Here is a 20704-nt window from a genome sequence, read left to right on the forward strand (position 1 = left end):
ATAAATTTAAACGTAACCACGCGCGTCGATTAATTATACATTGGCGTGAAAACGTATTTAAAAAAAATTAAGTCTCTTGAAAAAACCGATAATCACGTGGAGTGCGCGAACAATGACGCAGTTAATACACGAATTTAACTCGGCAGTTATTTCGCTTTTACTGAGATTCTCGCTCCTCGCGTTTTATTTTATTCGCCTCGCTTTTTCCGCGAGTTATTTTTTCGGAACACGTATTATCTCTGTAACGTATTCGGTTTTGCGCGATATGCGCGATGTTGCAAGCGAAAAGGGAATATATAAAGAAAATATTGTAGGGTGACACGTGCACGCAGTAGTGTTATTACGCGGCCATACATCACACATGGGAACTAATTAACATTCTAAGATTTATTTCAGCGATTATTTCAGCCTTACCTTTCTGCGTTATAAATGTGGGGTCTCGCGGTGTAACAATTTTTGTAAAAATAATTTCCTCTTTCCTCGTATCGCCAAATAAGAAGATTTTGAACTCGTGTACTGCACGGATTTTATTAGATTGTCGATTTATTTGAAAACGCTATTACGAATTCCAATTGAAATTAATTTCCGAATTAATTAATTCGCGATAGATCGGGCCGGAACTTTGTTGCGAGTGCTGTTATTCTGTCGTGCAGTATAATTAAACTAAATGGCATATGACGAAATTAGCGTCGTAACGATGTTAGATGGATCGATCGAACCGCGTACGCGGTAAACATGTAACGGCAATTTGTGGCTCTTGTGACTATTTTACGTTTTACGCAAATTCATTCATCTTTCCTGTGTAACAATGACTTTATTTAATTTATAAGCAGTATTACATCAACGTCATTAATGAAATAAGCAATCTTATCGATATTAATTTGCGCATCATGCGTCGAAACGTGAATTTATGCCATTGACATCTGAATAGATAGAACTTTTTGAAAGGAGTAACTGATAAATGCGGTAAGGGAGAAATGCATGAACTTTGGATAATTCGGTTAATATTCGGTACAATTTGACGATATAACATGATTCCATTGGCATCATCGATTCTCAGGTCTTCGCAGAAATATTTAAAGAATGTTTATTTAAAGAAAATCTTTAAATAATTTTATATATATTTTAAATAGCAGTTGGAAGGCATTTTCTTTGTTGTTTCGCAAAACTAAACAAATGTAAAAAATAAAAATGTGCAAAAAATTATATTTATATTATTATATTACTTTACTTATACTGATTTATTTTTAAAATTTTTATAATAAAAAAAATATATATATAAAGTAATATATAAATAAAAATATAAAAATAATATGAAAATATAATATTATTAAATAATATATAGAATATCCATATATACATATATATATATATATATATTATATATGTATATATGTAATATGTATATATATTATAAAATAATATTAAGTAATATAATAAATATAAAAATATAAAAATAATATGACTAATATTATTTAACATTATAATATGACTAATATTAGTTAGACACTTCATACAATACATGAGTTGAACTGTGATGTCAATAGGAATAACCGAATTCAACCGAGATTTATAGATTTCCTCCTTATCGCGAATGAAAGCCCCCCCCTCGATAGCTAATACTCCGTCTATCCATTCAGATATTAATGATTTATACACTTACTCTTCCATGTGCTTGATAAAAATTTTTAACTTTGGCGTCAAAATTGCTATAAAATGTGTCGCATTTTCTGTCTTCGTTCGGGAAGTTAAAATTATAAGAATCGTAGTAGAAGGGAGGAAGGAAGTTGATGGTGTCCTCTCCATCTCGATTGGCTTCTTTGAGATAAACGCTTGTAAAATACAGTAACTGTAGCAACATTTTCGCTGCCTGCGTCAGTAATTATTTAAAAAAATGTTACACGAAACGACGATGAATATTTCGATGGCATTTCACGAAGTCCGCAGCGTGAATCGATCGCCGGGAGACTTTTACAACTCGAAGAGCCTGAATTTCATCGGCGACGCAATCCTGTTTAAAAATCGGCTTTCGTATTTGAGCGGTCCGTGGTGCCATTCGATCCAGAAATTTCGTATAACCTAGATAAAATAAATACGTTTTTAATACATTTATTCTGCTGTTTGTGGCGAATACGACTGGCAAGGTTGAGACCGTTTTCTCTCGCCGTTTTTTCACTCGAGAACTATATCGAGAATCAGAGATTCAATTGAAAAATATGATTCGAAACTCGTAATACTCTCAAAGAAAAGTGGTTCTTCATTTTTGCGTCTAAATTACTTTATGAAAAATCAATTAAATTCACGTATAAAATAGGCATTTCGTATATTAATAATTATTAATAATTAGAATATTTGAATGCATATAATACGTTTATATGTATGAGAAAAATTGATAATTGTTATTATTTAAAAAAATATATATAAATTAAAAAAATACTTTCAAAAAATTAAATAATTTGTCAAAGATAAACGGGGATGAAAATGATTAATTCTGTCAAAATTCACACCGTGTCATGTCGTCAAACTGTCGAACCGAGTTACGTAATCATTCTTTTGGATTTTTTATGAGAAGAGCAACGACGCCCAACGGGAATCCGAATATTTAATCCTTCGAGAATTTATATCTAAACGCGACAACGTTATTGCCATGCAGAATCACGCATAGTCCGGTGCTCCAAGAGATATTATGTAAACACGTTACTTGTTTCTGTTATTATCTTAGCGTACAATGTATTTTTGCGCTCGCGCTCATTTAAACATCTCAACTTATTAAGGATCTGCGCTTAACGTGTATGAATAAAATATCGTTGAGAAGAAAGAGGAGAGCATGTATGCACGATGTATGAGTGGCTGCAAAACAAACGGACAAAAATCGATTTTTCGTGCTAAAGCCATTTAAAGAATGTTTATATTCGCGTTGGTCGTTTGTACGTGAAAGTAAAGTGGAAGAAGAATAACAGAATATTCGATATTCATAATAGCTTCCTTCTCGACAAATTTTAAATAGTATAGAAAATCATGCGTCTAGAGATGGTAAACATCATTCTTTCTGATTTAAAAATGCAAAAGTAAAAATGTATAGAAAAAATATATAGAAATGTATAGAAGCGTAAATAAATTGATTAGTAATAAAATGATAAATTTGCTAATTGATTAACAATTACGCTACGTGAAGCTTTATCTCAATCGAGATTTAAGTATATTACAGGATTCTATCGGAACGTTTCAACTTTGACCGTAAAGAATTGAATGGTAATTTTACTTTTGTTCGGCATCGTTATCTTCCTAATGAAAGACGCGTTATCGCGAATAGAAATTCGGTTATCGTGATTCGATTGACTGAATCTTGGGGGGGAGGGGGGGGGCAATCAGACATGACGAAAGTTTACAAACTCTCATGAGCAATATCTCGAGCTCCATCATGGCAAATCGTTGGCCGACACATCTGCGAAGACCGAATCCGAAAGGCATGGATGCAAAGGAATGCGACTGCTTGGCTGATGGAAACTCCGTGTCGCCCCGTAACCATCTCTCGGGAATATATTTGTGTGGTTGCGGAAACTGCTCGGTCGCGATTAGTGAGTGACAGGCGATGACATCAAACTGACGACATACAAAAAAAGGAAAGGATATTTTCATAGCAAAAGTGTCAAGTAGCATTATTAAATTTCTTCATCATAAAGCTATCTTCAATTTTAAATATTCCAACAAAAATGTACAAACAGAAATAATAATGAAAAAAATCATAAACTTTATAATTAATAATTAGAAAAAGCAAAAAGGAGAATTAACACGTACTCCTGCTGGTATTTTGTATCCTCCTATACAAACATCCGTTTGCATGGTTCTGAGATTGCCGATGGTAATAGGAAACAGTCGGAGAGTCTCCTTGATGCAGGCCTTGGTATATTTCATTCGATTCAATGTGTCGTACGTAATGGGCGATGTTTTTTCCGGTAACGCGGATAGTACTTCTACGAGCAGTTTATCTTGTTTCTCCAGATTACTCGCGATATAATACAACATGGCGCCAGCTACGTTACCAGTCTGTAATTGATTGTTACTTAATCCTGCGCGATTATATAAGCAGCGTATTGTATGGCATATTTTATTAGCATTCTACTTAAAAAATTCCGATACAATTAATGAACTTTTCTAGTTTTAAATAGAAGATAAGTTGCACGTTTCTTGACATTTAAAAATATTTTAGCTCTACTGGAATGTAAAAAATATAAATTTTTGAATTATATGATTAGCAGTTTTATGTTTGTTATTATTGTTCATAATAAAATTGATGAAAATCTCTTTCATTTAGAATCGATTTCAATTTTATTACGATACATTTTTTTGGCGTAAGAATGGCGTTTTTGGGAGCTCGAGTTACAATCATTTCAATCGTCGATGACTATCGGAAGTAAGATTCTCGCTTGCTCTCTCACCGTATCAATACCAGACATCAGCATATCGAGCGCCATTACGCAAGCCGTTTGTTTGTCAAGACGTAAAAGTTTCTCCAGGATTCTACGGTCATATAGATTCGTGTCATCGTCCGTTGTTTCGCGAAGCTTCGCTTCAGCTTGCTCGATGTGTTTAATAGCTATTCTAAAAGAGATCGTAAATGAAAATGTGTGAATTCTAGAGGAACGCGCTACCGTTTGGATTTTGCGCTTTAAATCTTGTTGCCAATGTGCAGAAGGGATTATGTGTAAACATTAAGTGCGCAAATACTAGTGGAATATCATGGAACATTTATTTTACAAGAAGCAATTAACGTGAGACAATACACAGTATATTATCAGCAACAAACTGTTTACAGTTATGATAGAAAATTATCGGAGAAATATGTCGAAAATTACGTAATGAAAAGTCAAGTTCTCGACTAATACGCTAAGGGATACAAGTTTCAATATTTACCTATTAAGTGTATCTACCACGCGAAACAACTTCTTGAGATTCCGCGTATTGTATATCTTCCATAAAGACGGTAGAACGTCCAAGCGATACATGAGATTGTGTAAGTCATGCACGCAATTAATCATTATTTGCGGTTCCGAATCGGCGGCGAGATTAGGCTTTAAACATCCCAGTCGGCAATCCAACGCGATCGAACATATTGCTGTTAATTACACAAAAAGTAATTTATTAGAATAGAGAATGAATTTTTAACTTTTAATTATTCTTATTGTACCGTTTAAAAATACGCATCACGATTAAATTCAATTTGTAGTGTCGCGTATTAAATTGAGGGAGAATGCGAATTATTTTATTTATTCTATTGTTACAGAAACGAATTATTATGTACATATATTACATTCTCTCGCGGGTAAAAAAATATATCGTAATCAAATTGAAATCAATTTTGATTGAAAGAGATTTTTTATAAATTTTTTTTTATATTCATAAAAAAAAATCTGGTTCACTCGTACACACATGTATACTTACACTCTAAACTCCACTTATACAATTCGTTTCTAAAATCAGCTGGCAATTCCCAGGGACACAAGGGATCTCGCAGCGCTCGCATCTTCTCTACGAATTCGTAGCTTATATCGCTGATCTGCGTAATGTGCGCTTTGATCGCTCGCGGTTGCATCATATATTTATTAACTTTTGAACGAAAGTCGTGCCACGTTTTGCCTTGGCTGAAAATAATAGATTTTTTACAGTAGAAATGGACCGAGATAATATATTGTACGCAATTTACGTAGATCTTTGTGTGTTAGACCTTCGTGGCTATTTGTACTTGCTGAACTATCGATCGTGCAAAATATAGATAGGAGAGACTAACAAGATAGATGGAAAGAGAAGGAGAGAGGATGATTAGGATTATGATAAAAACGAGGCTTTTGCTGTTTTGCTTAGATGCCTTGTATTTCCCGTATTTTGAAGTTTCATAACATTTTTGTAACATTTGTATTCGATTTTTTTGTCACACGTCGAATATACATCGAGAGTCCCTGTATTTATCTGTACTATATAATCGAAATAATTAATTTAATATTTCAACATAACTTCCAGAATTGGCCACATCAGATAAGTCTTATTGAAATGAAATCTTGAGTAAAGATATTATCTCTCGAAAGTTGAGAAGCTTGTTTCGCGAAATTACTTATTTTATTGTTGGATTTGCAGTATTGTGATTATAGATTGCGAGAATAAAAGGAAATCTATTAAAATTATAGGACATTTTTTTATACATAGAACATCATTCACATATATCTGCTCTTTCATTTATAATCGTTTTTATTATAGATAAATTTATTTAAGGATTTTAAAATGCATTTTCACTAAGATATAAATAAGATATTAAAAATCCATATATTTTCAGTAATCATTATTTTTAGTTTGGACTTTTTTGAATCTTTATTATAATTATCCATAAATTATATATAAATATTTTTTCCGAATTATGAGAGAAGATAAACAATGATATATAGAAAATGCAAAATTTTGTTTATTAATTTTATTTCACTTAAGACGTGTTGCACGCACCTTGTTGTGAGACCGTATTGCTTGCCGTAAAAGTCCTCTCTATTTGTGCGATAGTAATGCAGACTTTCCATGCCGATTCGCATCGGCCACGTGCCCTGCACCTGATACATATTTTTGCATAGTTCCGGTGAGAATAATAAGATGCACGATCGACGATTCATTAGGTTGTCCAGTTTGACGATATCTCCGTAGTGATCACGCAGCATCCGCAATTGCGTTATCATATTGTGTGCACCATATTGACCTATCGTTTTTTATGCATTAATGAATTAAGAAAATAAGAGAATAAATTGTATTTAAAACAATCAACATATCCGTTTAATTACACGTAGAATTATATTTTAAGACTTTAAATCTAATATTTCATTCAGAATAGAAAAAAAATAAACTGCAATGGAGGAGAATTTTTCGAACTTGCGACGAGAGGAAAGATCTCTTACCTATGTATGGTATGAATCTAAACCAATTGCCAAGCAAGGGCAATGCTTTCGGGCCGGGAATATTCTTAGTCGGCTGCACGAACAGTTGCAGTGCATTGTTCTCCTTCTTCATTTTACTACGTTCACCAGAAGTCGTAGTCGATTTTACGTGACATTGTCCTCTCGATAACAAACACGAGTCATTAATTTTGCAAATGAAGGATCTGGTATGCATCATGCTTGTCGAATGTCTCTTAATTTTCTTCCTGCAAAATATTCATAATATTTGTTGCTAACTGAACAATCTTGTAAGATTATCAATGCAATGCTTTCAATATACGGCTACGTTTGTCGTCATTTGCACAGCAAGAGATGTATGAAACTATGTCGCTCGATAAATACAGCTCGGAATATTAATTTAGACTAGTGGAAAAATATCACGCTGAACTAGGTAATTTAAGTTTGAAGATTTTTGTAGAATGCATGAAGATAATTTTAGCAAGAATTGATTAATATATAAACGATTGATTTATTGTAGACATTTATTTATTATATATTGACTATATGATTAGTGTATAAGAAAAGAAGAGAATCAAAATATGATGATTTGACATTGTTAGGTCAACTTGACATCGATAAGTTTTTTTGTAACAGGATTCTCAGATTCTATAAAAGCGGATGATATGGATATGCGCGAAATTTATTACAAAATATATTCACTGCGTTACACAATGAACGAAATTAATTTTAAATTTCATGTTTGTTTCTCGGTTTATTCGTGACCGTATGTGAAAAATCGAAATTGAAGTATAGAATTGAAAACATTTGCGTGATATATGCACTTGTATAAAATTGAAACAAAGCGCATTTGAAATCCAGCGCAATCTTTTACTAAAATCCTTTCAATCCGTGTATCTTCTCTCTGTAAATTGGCCGATCTTCCACGCGTCCTTCGCGATGGAAATCCCTTTTACATCGAACTAGAATTGGTTTGCGATTTTTTATAGTAAATATAAATATATGACGTTTATATAATATAAATATAATATATAAAGAAATATTCGCGCAATGTAATTTTTTATTATCGCGATAGTGTTTATACTCTGTAAATCAGAATTTGCATAAATGCGATGTTACGATGAGAGATGTAATGTACTCAATTAAATACAATAGTTAACGTAAATTTTCCGAGGAAAATACGCGCCAGCTTTGTATGATTAAGTAACCAGTAACGTGCTTGCTCGATATAATTGACCAAACTGCAAACGTAGAATTCTCCGGATTTCCTCATTTAATACCATGCGGAAATGCAACGATAAGTGCGATCGATGCGTACAGACAAATAACGCGAATTACTTACCGCGATTGCAATAAATGCACTGAAGATTTTTTTATTAACAGTATAATGTTACTAATAGCACTAGCTCGGCACGACTAATCGGTCCTATATGGTAGATAAACAATTAGAAACGGGCAAACTGGTTACATTTCTGTTTGCTATTTACATCTACATATAAGTCTCTCGAAGCTTTCAAACGAGAGGGAGAAAAATAAAGAGGAGAGAGTGATAGAGAAAGAGATGAAGAGAAATTTTAGAAACTCTTTCTAAAATATGAAAAAAATACAAAAATAAACACAACTGTCCCTAACTAAAGCACAAAATTATTTCGAACGCTTCCATATAATTATTATGTTTGAAATCTTAACTGACGTGAGAAAGAAAGATGAAAACATATTTTTTTGCCTATAGGTTTGTTATTACATTTGACGTAACTAATTTGGATTGGTTTAAAAATTGTAGAAGATATAAAAATTCATCACTGACAATGAAACGGAAGCTTCTTAGTAATATCGAGATAGATTTTTCTTTCTCTTTTTTTATTAATAGACATGAAGAGAATAAATAATTGATTTTTTGTACGTAGATACAACAAAAGATAAGGAATAACGTCATAAATACTAAACATTTCCGTTATATTTTACATTTGTAACGCGTCTTAATACGATATTAATTTTTAATACTAATGGAAATGTCGTGGAAGATAAATGTGTTGGCATGCCCTCTCTTTCCGAAAGATTATCGCGTGCATTTATAGAAGAAATAATGCCGAGTGTATTTTTTAGCATTCGGATTTATTCATTTTTCACAGATATAATTATGTTATGTACAATTTATTTTTATTCATATTAGAATTTGTAATAATATTGAATTAAACGAATGAAGAAATTAGTTGTAACAATGAAATAAATTAAATCGTGCCTAAATAAACGACAATTATGGTTCTATTTGTGTACATAGTGATTATATATACATCGCAAATTATATTTTCTTCAATAATAAAGATTTTATTCAATTGTTGAAATGATATCACATACATACATACAGCGAATATTTAATAATAAAATAAAACCGCATTTATTAAATATTTTTTCTCTTATTATTTTAATATTACTGTAATACGTATAATATTGCAATATCTTTTCCAGAATAATTTAAAATAAAATAAATATACAAATATTAATATTTAGTAAAATAAATTTCACTATGTAACATTTATGACTTTATATCTCATATTTTTGTACCAAACATGAGCATTTATATTCGTTTTATCATGAGCTTCCCAAAAAGAATAGCCTACGTTAAATTTTCCTATGAAATATCCTTCTCGGGCGTAGATGAAAATTGTAAGAATCACACAGTCGGTCGATATATACATATATACGATGTCTTCTTTACCCCGGTTGGCTTCTTTGGATTTCAGGTGCTCGCAAGCGTTGATTGTAGCGTTATTTGTTGGCGTTTATAATTTAAAAAAAAATGGCGCAACGTCGCGCAATGAAGGACGACGATTTTGACGGAGAAGCACGAAGCGTGAATCGAGCGTAGGAGATTTGAGACGATTTACAAATCGATGAGCTTGAATCGCATCGGCGACGCGAGCGTGTTTATATATCGGCTTTCGTACTTCAGCGGTCCGTGATGCCATTCGATCCGGAAATTTCGTATGACCTAGATAAAACAAATGCGCTTTTAGTATGTTTCTTTTGCTGTTTGCCGCGTGCGACGAAAACGATTGGGTAGGGTAGTGCAAGCAACGCGTTTTCTCGTACTTTTCCCTCCGAGAACCATCTCGAGAATCAGCGATTTAATTGAAAAGTGTGATTCCGAAACTCGTAATACTCTAAGAGATTGCTTTTAATTTCCGTGTCAAAACTTTGCGAAAAAGCAAACGTTATAACTCACATATAAAACTAATATCTCAGTGCTGAGACAATATCTGAGTATGTACGGTTTATAGATGTATGTATGCATGTGTGGGTAGGTGCATTTGAAATGTCAATTTCAGATATATTTAATTAGAAAAATTGAGAAATATTTCGAAAGCAAATATTTATACGAGTATATTAATAAGAGTAAAAATAGCTATTTGTGCAAAAGTGTATGCTTATTAACATCAATTGTCGCCCCGAGTTGTGGAATCGTACTTTTTAATTCTTTACGAGGAGAATAACGGCGTAAACGAGAGAATCCGCGAGAATATTTAGTCTTTCGGGAATTCATACTTGAGCGTGACATCGTTATTTCATTGCCATGCATAGTCACGCATAGTCCGATGCTCCAAGGGAATCTGCATATTATGCAAGCGCATTGTCCGTTTCAGTTATTATCTTTGCATACGATATACTTTTTCGCGCGCGTGCGCGTTTAAACCTTTCAACTTATTAAACATCTACGCTTAGCATGTATGAATAAAACATGATTTGAAAGAAGAGCGTAGTTTTCCGCGCAAGACGAACGAGTGGATTGGAAACAAACCGACAAAAATTGGTTTTCCTCGCTACACTCATTTAAAGGATGTTTACATTTATTCTCCGACCGGCTGTGTACATCATGTGCGTGAAAACATGCAAACAAGTAAAATGCAATAAGAATAACAAAATTTGGTGCTCGTAGTAACTTCTTTTTCATTACTCGACAAATCTTGAATAATACAGTAAAGCAGAATCAAGTCCTTGGCCGAGAATAAACGTATTAATTTAAAGAAATAAAGGAAGAGATAAAAAAAGAGAAGATGCAAATGGATTGTTAACAAGATGATGATTAATTCGCCAACTGCTTGATAATGATATATGAAATCTTATCTTTCTCGTCAATTATCAACTCAAGTATGTCGACAACTTTTATCTAAATTTTTAATTGCGAAAATTTAAACATAATCGTCAAGATTTTAAGACATTTTTGATCGACGCTATTATTCTCCGAATAAACGATGCGAGTAAAAATCCAGTTATCTTGATCCGATTGACTGGATTTCGGGAGCGATCGAATTGTCAGCGGAATAAGAAGTTTACAAACTGTCAAGAGCAATGTCTCAAGTTCCATCTCGGCAAATCGTCGGCCGGCGCATGTACGAGGGCCAAATCCAAAGGGCATATACGCGAAGGGATGCGCCTCCCTAGCTGATGGAAACTCTGTATCGCCCCGCATCCATCTCTCGGGAATGTACTCTTGCGGTAGCGGAAACTGCGTAGGTTCCATCGCCATCAGTGAATGACAGGCGAGGACATTAATCTAATGACATACGAAGGAACTATTGAAAATTTCGTTAATATACAAACTGTTTTGCGACATGCTCGACTCTAGTCATAAATTCTTTTTACACGCGATTTAAAACAAGATTTTTCTTGGTAAGAATATATTAAATAATTTTCCAAATTCTTTCGAATTTTTTCATCTTGAAATATGAGAACGCAGACATTAATTATAGAATAAGAGGCTAATCTTAAATTCTACAATTAAATAAGAAACACGAGAAATAAAAAGCGACACGCACTCCCGCTGGTATCTTGTATCCTCCAATGCAAACATCGGTTGCCATAGTTCTGAGATTGCCGATAGAAACAGGAAACAGTCGAAGGGACTCTTTGATGCAAGCCTTGACGTACTTTAATTGTTTTAAAACATCATCCGTAATAGATGACGTTTTATTCGGTAATAGAGATATTACTTCTTCTCGCAGCTTCTCTTGCTTCTCCGGATTATTCGCGATGTAATACAGCATGCTTCCAGCTACGTTACCGGTCTGTAACAGATTATTAATCCAACGTGACTATGCAAGCAACATATCGTATTATTTCTACAAAGTTAGTATTTCACTTTTAGAATGTCAATTTGACGTGGGCGAAATTCTCCACTTTTTCCGAAAAATATCATATTCTCGATATTTACAAAAGGACTGCAATATTTACTTGAAAAAAATGGTAAAGATTTTATCTTAATCTGGATTTATTATTACTTTATTTATACTTTATCACGCGAAGAATAATTCAATGAATGATGACAATTATTTCGATCGTTGACAAATGTTAGAATCTCGTACTTACCGTATCAATGCCGGCTGTTAACATATCGAGCGCCATAACGCGAGCCACTTGTTTGTCAAGACGCAAGAGCTTTTGCAATATACTACAATTATGCGTATCATTATTTAGCGTCGTTTCGTCAAGCTTCAGCTCAGCCTCTTCGATATGTTTAATGGCAATTCTGAAAGAGATTGTCAACGATAATGATCGAAATTCATAAATTATCTTAATATCGCTAGTCAAATAATTAAAGGATCAATAAATTGAAAGAATTAGGCTCTTTATATATTTAACAACACGATACACAATAAACGAGCGATTAAGAACCATCGCGGATGACAGTGCGTAAATTTTTTCTTGAAGATTAATTACGAAAATAACTCGCGAAAATTTATAAACGTGCACAAGGCATATGCATATATTTTATATATATTTGCTTGATGCATTTAAGATACAGATTCTCATTTTTGAGAATTCTATAAATCCCTCTTTACCCCCCTGATGAGACGAGAAAAATATCGGGGCGAAGTCGTTGAATCGGGAATAATTAATCTTAATTAATCGGGAGTAATTAATCTTTAAGAAAAAATTTACGCACTACAATCCGCGGTGGCTCTTAATCGCTCGTTTCTTGTGTATCGTGTAATCAAAGAATCATTGGAAATAATGTAATCGACCTATATAAATCATAGTTTTGTGACTTGTGAAGTTTTACAAAACTATGACTTATATCTACTCTTTGATCTGGTATACTTGAAAAGGATATCACAACCATACGGTCGAGAATTAATAAATAAAATTTTGACTAGTTTTGATCGATTACATTATTTCCAACGATCCTTTGATAATGATCGAACTCGGTAGAATTAAAAACTTGGGTGATTATTAACACGCGGGAAGCGCGTGCTAGCGTAACAGGGGGGATGACATAGAACTATTAATTGTCATTCTACGAAAAGTAATTACGGACGACACACGATTCATTATTGATAACGAGCTAGTCGTAGCTACACGACACGAAAATGCCAGAGAAATATACGGAGGATTACGGTAATGACGATGAAAAGTTGGCGTATTCACAGGAGTTTGCGAGTAATACGCTGACGTGGTGCGGTATAACGAGTATAAGTTTCAATATTTACCCATTAAGCGTATCTAGCACATGGAAGAACTTCTTGAGATTCCGCGTATTGTACAGCCTCCACAGAGACGGCAGAACATCCAAGCGGTACATAAGATCGAACATTTTATGCACGCAATTAATCATTATTTGCGGCTCCGAGTCGGCGGCGAGATTAGACTTTAAGCACCCTAGTCGACAATCCAGCGCGATCGAACCCATTGCTGTTAATTACAAATAATGACAGATTATTGTTTGACGATCGACGAGTCTAATATTGCAACAGAGAGCGGCGCGTTTTTAACTTTCCGCTCTCGTCGTATCGTTTACAAATGCATCGCGATCCACTCGTATATTTACAGAGCCGCAAAGTGAATTGCGAGTGCAAACTACTTTATCAATTCTATTGTTGCAAGCGAGTTTTATATGTACATATATTTCACTCCCGCGATACTTCATCTCCATTTTTGAAGAGGATAAAAACATCGGTGGCGAAAAAGTATCTATCCGACGGACTCACATTCTAAGGCCCACTTGTACAATTCGTTTTTAAAATCGCCAGGCACCTCCAGGGTTTCAGGATCTCGTAGCGTACGCATCTTTTCCACAAATTCGTCGGCCATTTGGCTGATTTGCGCGACGTGCGGCGTGATCGCTCGCGGTTGCATCATATGTGGATTGATTTTCGAGCGAAAGTCGTACCACGCTTTGCCTTGGCTGAAGACAGAAGAGGGCTCTTTTTAACGGGAGAGGCCGATACATCGTACGCAATTTACGCGGCCTATGCGTTTGATCTCCCCGCGGTTCTCTGTATACTTGCTCGACTATCGACCGTCCAGGAGACAGACGAGAGTGACCAGCACCAGAGAGGGAGAAGGAGAGAGGATGTATTAGCGGCGACGAGGACAAGGGTTGCTTCGTCAGCTCGTGTCCTCGTATTTTGACGAATTTTCGAGATATCGATTCGTGTTCTAACCGAATATAGCTAATGGAGCATTATTAATCCAACACTTTGGCAAGACATAATTTACGGAACCATTCGTGAGATGGGATGTAATATCAAATAAGCAAAAAATATCGCGTCTTAGAAACTGAGAAGATTGCTTCGCGAAGTTACTTACGCTTCGCGTTTCTTATATTTCGCGATAACAGACTGCGAGAATAAAAACCTGCGGATGGGTGAATAAATATAATCAGTCGTGCGTAAAGAATGGAAATTCCTCTCTTCCAAGACGCGCTACCAACCTCGTTCCAAGACCGTACTGCCCGTCGTAGATGTTTCTTCTACTCTCGCGATAGTGATGCATACTCTCCAAGCTAATCCGAATCGGCCACACGCCTTCCACCCGATACATCTTTTCGCATAATTCCGATGAGAATAATAAGATGGTCGTTCGACGGCCTATTAAACCGTCCAGTTTGACGATGTCACCGTATTGATCACGCAGCATCCGAAATTGCGTTGTTAAATTGCCGATATATGTGCCGTATTCACCTGCGTCGTTTTTTTTTTATTCGAATTAATAGAGCGAGAAAAGATGTTGTTGGATTAAACAATTGGCACATTTTTTTTTTAATACAAGGTGACAAGGTGATAGATGTAAGATTATATTTAAATTCTCTCATTCTTTAATATTATTTTGTTTTATCTGATTTTCGTTAAATTTTGCACCTCAATTTGAGCAGGAAAGAATAACTCAGTAAGAGATAAAAAGTAGTCGAGTTTGTATTAGAGATATCTTACCTATGTATGGTATGAATCTGAACCAATTGCCAATCAAGGGCAACGCTCTCGGACCGGGAATATCCTTGAACGGCCGTGCGTTTTGTAGCTCGTTATTGATATTCCTCATTTCGCTCTGTTCGGTCGAATAATTCGCCATCGATTTCGCGCAATATTTCGATAACAAACGCGAGTCAATAATCTCAGCAATGAGAAACTTGGCGAGCATCTTGCTTTATCACGATCTTGGTCTTGTCGTTTTGCAATATATATATATATCTGTAAATATTTGTCACACCTGATACTACTGAAGGATATCGCATTATTATTGATTTAACGCATTTAACATATGTCGGGTTACGTTAGGTTATTTACAGCAATGGACATGCGAAACTATGTCACTCGATAAATATTATATATGACTCGGAATATTAGTTTAGACTAATGGAAAAATATCGAGAACCACGCGTAGAATTTATAAGACAAACACATACAGCCGTACGAATAACGTTGTCGCACATGCGCGCGATGCCGAACTTTTCTTAATATACACGTCCTAGTTGTGAAAAATGAAAGACCAACATTGAAATTTTAATCTTGAGTAAGAGATTAAAATACGGTGGAAAGTCTTCTCACTTGGGAATATATTTCTCCGCGATAGAAATGTTAATTCGTTGATTGATGCACGTAAAACTGCTTTTTCGAAATTTCCGATAAATGCGCTGGGACATAATCTACATAATTTTTTTAAATTATTGTCATTAATCGATTTGATTGATGCTATAAATTAACAACACGAAATTTATTTATTTGAGAAATTGTAGGAGTTTAGCAAATATGGAAAAATAGCATTTTAATATTGAAAAAATTTTTCATTTAAAAAATTTAGAGAGGAATATTTTTTATTAAAAATGTATTTTAAATAATAAAACTAAAATAAAAATACATTTTTGAAACAAAATTATAATGCCGTTCTAATTAAAAATATGGCCATGATTTAATTTTAATAAAAGATAAAAAATAGAGAATAGCTATTTTTTATCTTTACTTGTCATTTGACTAATGAAGAGAGTTCTTGAAGCATTTATTTTTTGTAAAACTAGACATTTAAATTTAGAAATTGAATTTTTCCAATTTCTTCAATTTTTTCATTTTTTACAACTAACTAAAAAAATAGAAATTTGATAAAAGTTTTAATCGAAAATGACAAATGTATAAGAATAAAAAGATTTATTTTTACATTTTAAATGTCTATTTTAATATTAATAAAAAATTTTAATAAAGAATTTTTTTCTTTTTTTAAATAAAAATTTAAAAAGCATTTCACTTTTCAATTCGCTAGACTCTTACGATTAAGATTTTGTATATTTTTAGGTTTTGTATATTTCTAAGTTTTGTATATTTCTAGGTTTTTCAGAGAGTTTCTTTATCCCAGTTGGATGTTTATATACAGTTTTGGCAGTCAAAAGCTTAAGGATGGACGATTTGCCGCGTGATATTTACAATCGGTCGACGTCTCGGGCTACCATTCAATTCGGACATTGTATAACCTGTAAAGCACGATAGGGGGATTTTCCGGGAGATATCGAGTTATGGTCCCAGGGAGACCCTGGCGCGGCCTGGCTATGCCGCTGGACCGAAACACGCGCGAGTGCCTCTATATCGACACACGTCAGTCCACGTTATAGCACTACGACGATGATGACGACGAGCCCGAACGCCCCCCCCATTTTTCACCTTCCCCCGCAACGCGAGCGTTTCGATCCGACATTTCCCGTCTTAGCTTAACCCTCAGACGTCGGAAATACTTTCAATCCGGAGAGTAACGAAAATAGGTCATATTTCACCTCGTGGCCGTTCTTCGTGGCACGACAGGTTTGTTATTACAAGTTCCGAATGCAGGAAACGCCTGATGAAGCAACTTTTGCCGCGTAACTTTTACCCTACCATGCAATATTTTTTTTTCTTTTCTCCTTTTTTTTCATCGGAGAAAAATGACGCAGCCTTTTCAAGTCTCAATGGTATCTTTAATGAGTCGCAACGAGTCGAACTAGTCGACATTCGGATTAATAGATGTAGCAAAACTTTTTAAATATTTTATCGATTATATTTCGATATTACGCAGATATCGTGTCTTGTGAAAGATTTATCATTCAATTAAAGAATACTGATTAATTTCGTAAGCCGCAATCTAACCGAGCTTTACGGCTTTGATCGAATCTCTGTCTTGTCTAGTAATCGACGAATGTCGATTTGAGCAAAAATATTTATAGAATGTAATTCTAATATTATCTTATAGAATGAATGTAGTTGAAATAATTAGCGAATAATGATCTACAAGTTATTTATTTATTTTACTTATTTATTACCACGATGCGCGCGATGTAATTATTTATAAATAATATAAAAAAATAATATATAAATAATATATAAAAGAGAATAAGGAAATGTGAGAAATATATGTAACATAAATAAGGAAATGATGATATAATTCAATAAGATCTTATAATTAGATACATGCTGATGCGCGAAATTTCGCGGAAATATTACGCAATACTGCAGATGACATCAATCTTAGGTTCGCTTATCTTAAAAAAAGGATCGTATTTTCAGCAAGATACGCGTGTAGTATAATGCATTTTAATTAAAATATTGTTACACGTGTATTTAGAGATACTGTGAAGTATAACGATAAAGCAACAAAGGACAAAAAGGAAGCGGATTCCGCATTGAAACGTCAAACTATATGTCTCAAATATTCGCAGTATTCGACATAATGTCGGAATTGAGGGCAACGTGCGCATATATATATATATATATATTATATAGTGTATTACGCATTCGCGTAACGCTCTGCGTCAAATTGGAACAAAGCGCACTTACAATCGAGCGCGATCAAACAATATTGTATGAGATACGTACCTTTGAGTCTGTATCTTCGTTCCGTGCAGATTTGTCGATTTTCCCATCTACGTGTCTTCTTGAGATGGAATAGCCCGTGCACTAAATCTAAAAACTACTTATTTACCTGTTGCCTCTTGAATAAATGAGAATATATTTATAAGAATCAAACATGTACAGAGATGTGCCGCGAATGTACGATCTTAAAGTCTTTTGATATCGCGAAGATATCGATTAGCGACTGAAGCTGTTATGACGCGAAACACTTGGTCATTTGCAAGATTAGCGAGAAAAGTACCGCGCCGATAGTGGCTTTATCAGACTGAATGGCAAGTGACTGATAACATTGCTTCCTGCGATCGCACGTGGAATTGTCCCCACTTCAAAACGTCAAAAATCTCGAGTACTTTTGTTCGTTTGACACAATCAAAATAATATTAATGCCATCGACACATGCGAAGGAGCGAGTTACTAATCGCGATTATACGATAAATATGCCAAGGTTTTGAATTTATTTTTAAATTTAATTTTTTTCCCTCTCTAACAAATCGTTGTTAATCGATAAAATTAATTATTGATCGTGTACGATAAATGAACAATTAGAGATGGACAAATTACATTACATTCCTTCATCTCGATTATTTATCGATTATTTTAACGAGTTTCGGTAACGGAGAGAAAGAATAAGAAAGTAATAGAGAAAAAGGAGAAAATTGTTTATTTTTATCTTAGAACGAGCGTTCTAAGGTATATGAAAAGTAGAATAAAATAGCATAGAAGAGTCAGGTTAAAAGTGTCACAGTTTTAAATATAGCTCAGACAAAGCGCAAAGTTATTTCAAACACTGTCATATAATCATCCTGACCGAAATTTTAACCGAAAAGAAAGGCGATAACAAAGATGTTTGTTTCCCTGTAGAGGATTGTGATGAAACTTAACATAAATTTAAGTTGGGATCTTAAAATTGCAGAGAATACAAATTAGCGCGCGGAATAAAAGCTCTTCGATAATATCGAGACACAGACTTTCTTTTTTTTTCTTTTTTTTTTTATACAAATATACACAAAGAATAACTGATTAGTCTTTTGCACAGGTTTTGGAAGAGATAAAGGACACATAAATACTATAAACATTTTCATTATACATGTATTCAGGACATTAGGCGTTATATTATTATAACTTTCAGGAGGGTAATAGAAATATCGCGTGATTAACATTTTTCCGAAATGTTATTGCATACATTTAGAAATATGTAAAAAAAAATAGAGGATATTATAAATATTATAAATTTTATTATCCACATTATATTGTTTGTGACACGTGTCTTAACATTAATTCTCAAGAATGAAATATCGCGAGATAAGAATCCATGTTCTCTCTCGAAACGTTATCGCGTGCATTTAGAGAAAACGCGCATTGGACATTTAATCTCGAATAAGCTCGCGTAATTCGCAGTTAGCACGCGACGTGGAATAAAATAACTCGTGACACTTTCATAATGTAGATGCCACGATACAAGTTTTCGCCGAGGAAAGAATAATCTAGACGCCGCGACGTAAATTTTCGTTAAGACCATGTCTAGCTGAAATTCGATCAAGAATCGCGTGGCAGAAATCTGAAACGCCATTTATTTTCACGTATAATCTCATTTCTTGTATATTAAACACGCAATATACGCGCATTTGTATACCGGCAATTTTCGAAATTGAAAAAGAAAAAAAATGAAGGAAAATCTGAAATCAATATTTATTTTTATCCCGCGTCTTTCTTTGCAAAATTATTTATTGTTTCGTATCGTTTCATCTTCTATAATTATTACGTATCGATTTATTTGTCGATGTTACGACGCATTTATATAATTGACACGATACTTTGGAAAGAGCGTAAGTCGTGCGTTACGTCTCGTTATATCTCGAATTGCATAACGCGTGAAAAAGAGAAGAGCTCCAAGGGCCCGTCGTGTTCACGCTCGCATTAGACGTGAATTCGATCGTTTAGCGTCTCATTACGGATCTTGACGCTTTCGGTTAGCTCGAGGGTGAAGACTGGAGGCGAAAACGAACGTCATGTATGTATGGCGTATATCGACGGTTGGAAGCGTGATTCTGTCTCGGGGGTCTAATCGGTTCAATCGTAACAATGGTATCATGAAACGGTATCGATACGCCGTAACGATATCGAATGAATTTTTGCCGCGATTGTTGCACTCGTGATACTTAGACAACTCGAGAGCAACGAGAAACGGAGACGATCGCTCAAATTTTTCTCGGAGGAAAACCTCTCGCGAATAACGCGAGAAATACTCGGTCATTTATGTCGATATTATTTTTATTGATGACTCGCTATGGACTGTATTTATAAATTATATTTATCGTAGGCGAGGAAGAGTCGAAATCGGTAAAAGTAGCGCGCGAGAAGAGGGACGCTGGATGCTGGAGGCGAGAGGAATCGGTGGCGCCGACGTCGTCGTCATCGTCGGCACCACCGGCGGCAGTGGCCGCGGCAGCGCAGGAAAGGCTCGCGAGAGAGAGGCGAAAGATGTATAGAAAATCTGGTGGCGGGCTCTCTCTCTGGGCGTCGCGGGGCGGTGAATGACGTCACGTTGCTAAAGCGACGCGGCAACGCGAGGCGTCTGCGTGGGTCGGTGGGTGTCTGGGGGTCCGGGATCAATAGCGCGCGCCAGCA

General features: G+C 34.7%; 2 protein-coding genes across 3 annotated transcripts; both read right to left on the minus strand.

Annotated features, from left to right (window-relative positions):
- Positions 1 to 1538: 1538 nt before the first annotated feature.
- LOC105255137 (probable cytochrome P450 12a5, mitochondrial) lies at positions 1539 to 8377 on the minus strand. The gene is made up of 9 exons (XM_011264264.3): positions 8272 to 8377; positions 6933 to 7177; positions 6493 to 6736; positions 5443 to 5642; positions 4915 to 5116; positions 4440 to 4602; positions 3799 to 4047; positions 3394 to 3603; positions 1539 to 2079 (listed from the first exon to the last, which is right to left on the minus strand). The coding sequence occupies exons 2-9, from the start codon at positions 7147 to 7149 to the stop codon at positions 1972 to 1974; spliced, it is 1593 nt and encodes a 530-aa protein (XP_011262566.2). The 5' UTR covers positions 7150 to 7177; positions 8272 to 8377; the 3' UTR covers positions 1539 to 1971.
- Positions 8378 to 9469: 1092 nt separating this feature from the next.
- On the minus strand, positions 9470 to 18405 carry LOC105255135 (probable cytochrome P450 12b2, mitochondrial). 2 transcript variants are annotated; one of them, XM_011264263.3, is made up of 9 exons: positions 18041 to 18405; positions 15140 to 15393; positions 14641 to 14890; positions 13916 to 14112; positions 13418 to 13619; positions 12297 to 12456; positions 11747 to 11995; positions 11269 to 11484; positions 9470 to 9921 (listed from the first exon to the last, which is right to left on the minus strand). In XM_011264263.3, exons 2-9 carry the CDS (start codon positions 15345 to 15347, stop codon positions 9814 to 9816), a joined length of 1590 nt encoding a protein of 529 aa, XP_011262565.1. In that variant the 5' UTR covers positions 15348 to 15393; positions 18041 to 18405; the 3' UTR covers positions 9470 to 9813. The 2 variants fall into 2 exon arrangements, with proteins under 2 accessions (XP_011262565.1, XP_025266856.1); XM_025411071.1 differs by having other exon boundaries at positions 15140 to 15397; positions 18041 to 18077.
- Positions 18406 to 20704: the final 2299 nt, after the last annotated feature.

This window comes from Camponotus floridanus, unplaced genomic scaffold (assembly GCF_003227725.1).
Source record: "Camponotus floridanus strain SB8 unplaced genomic scaffold, Cflo_v7.5 scaffold37, whole genome shotgun sequence".
NCBI classification, from domain to species: Eukaryota; Metazoa; Arthropoda; class Insecta; order Hymenoptera; family Formicidae; genus Camponotus; species Camponotus floridanus.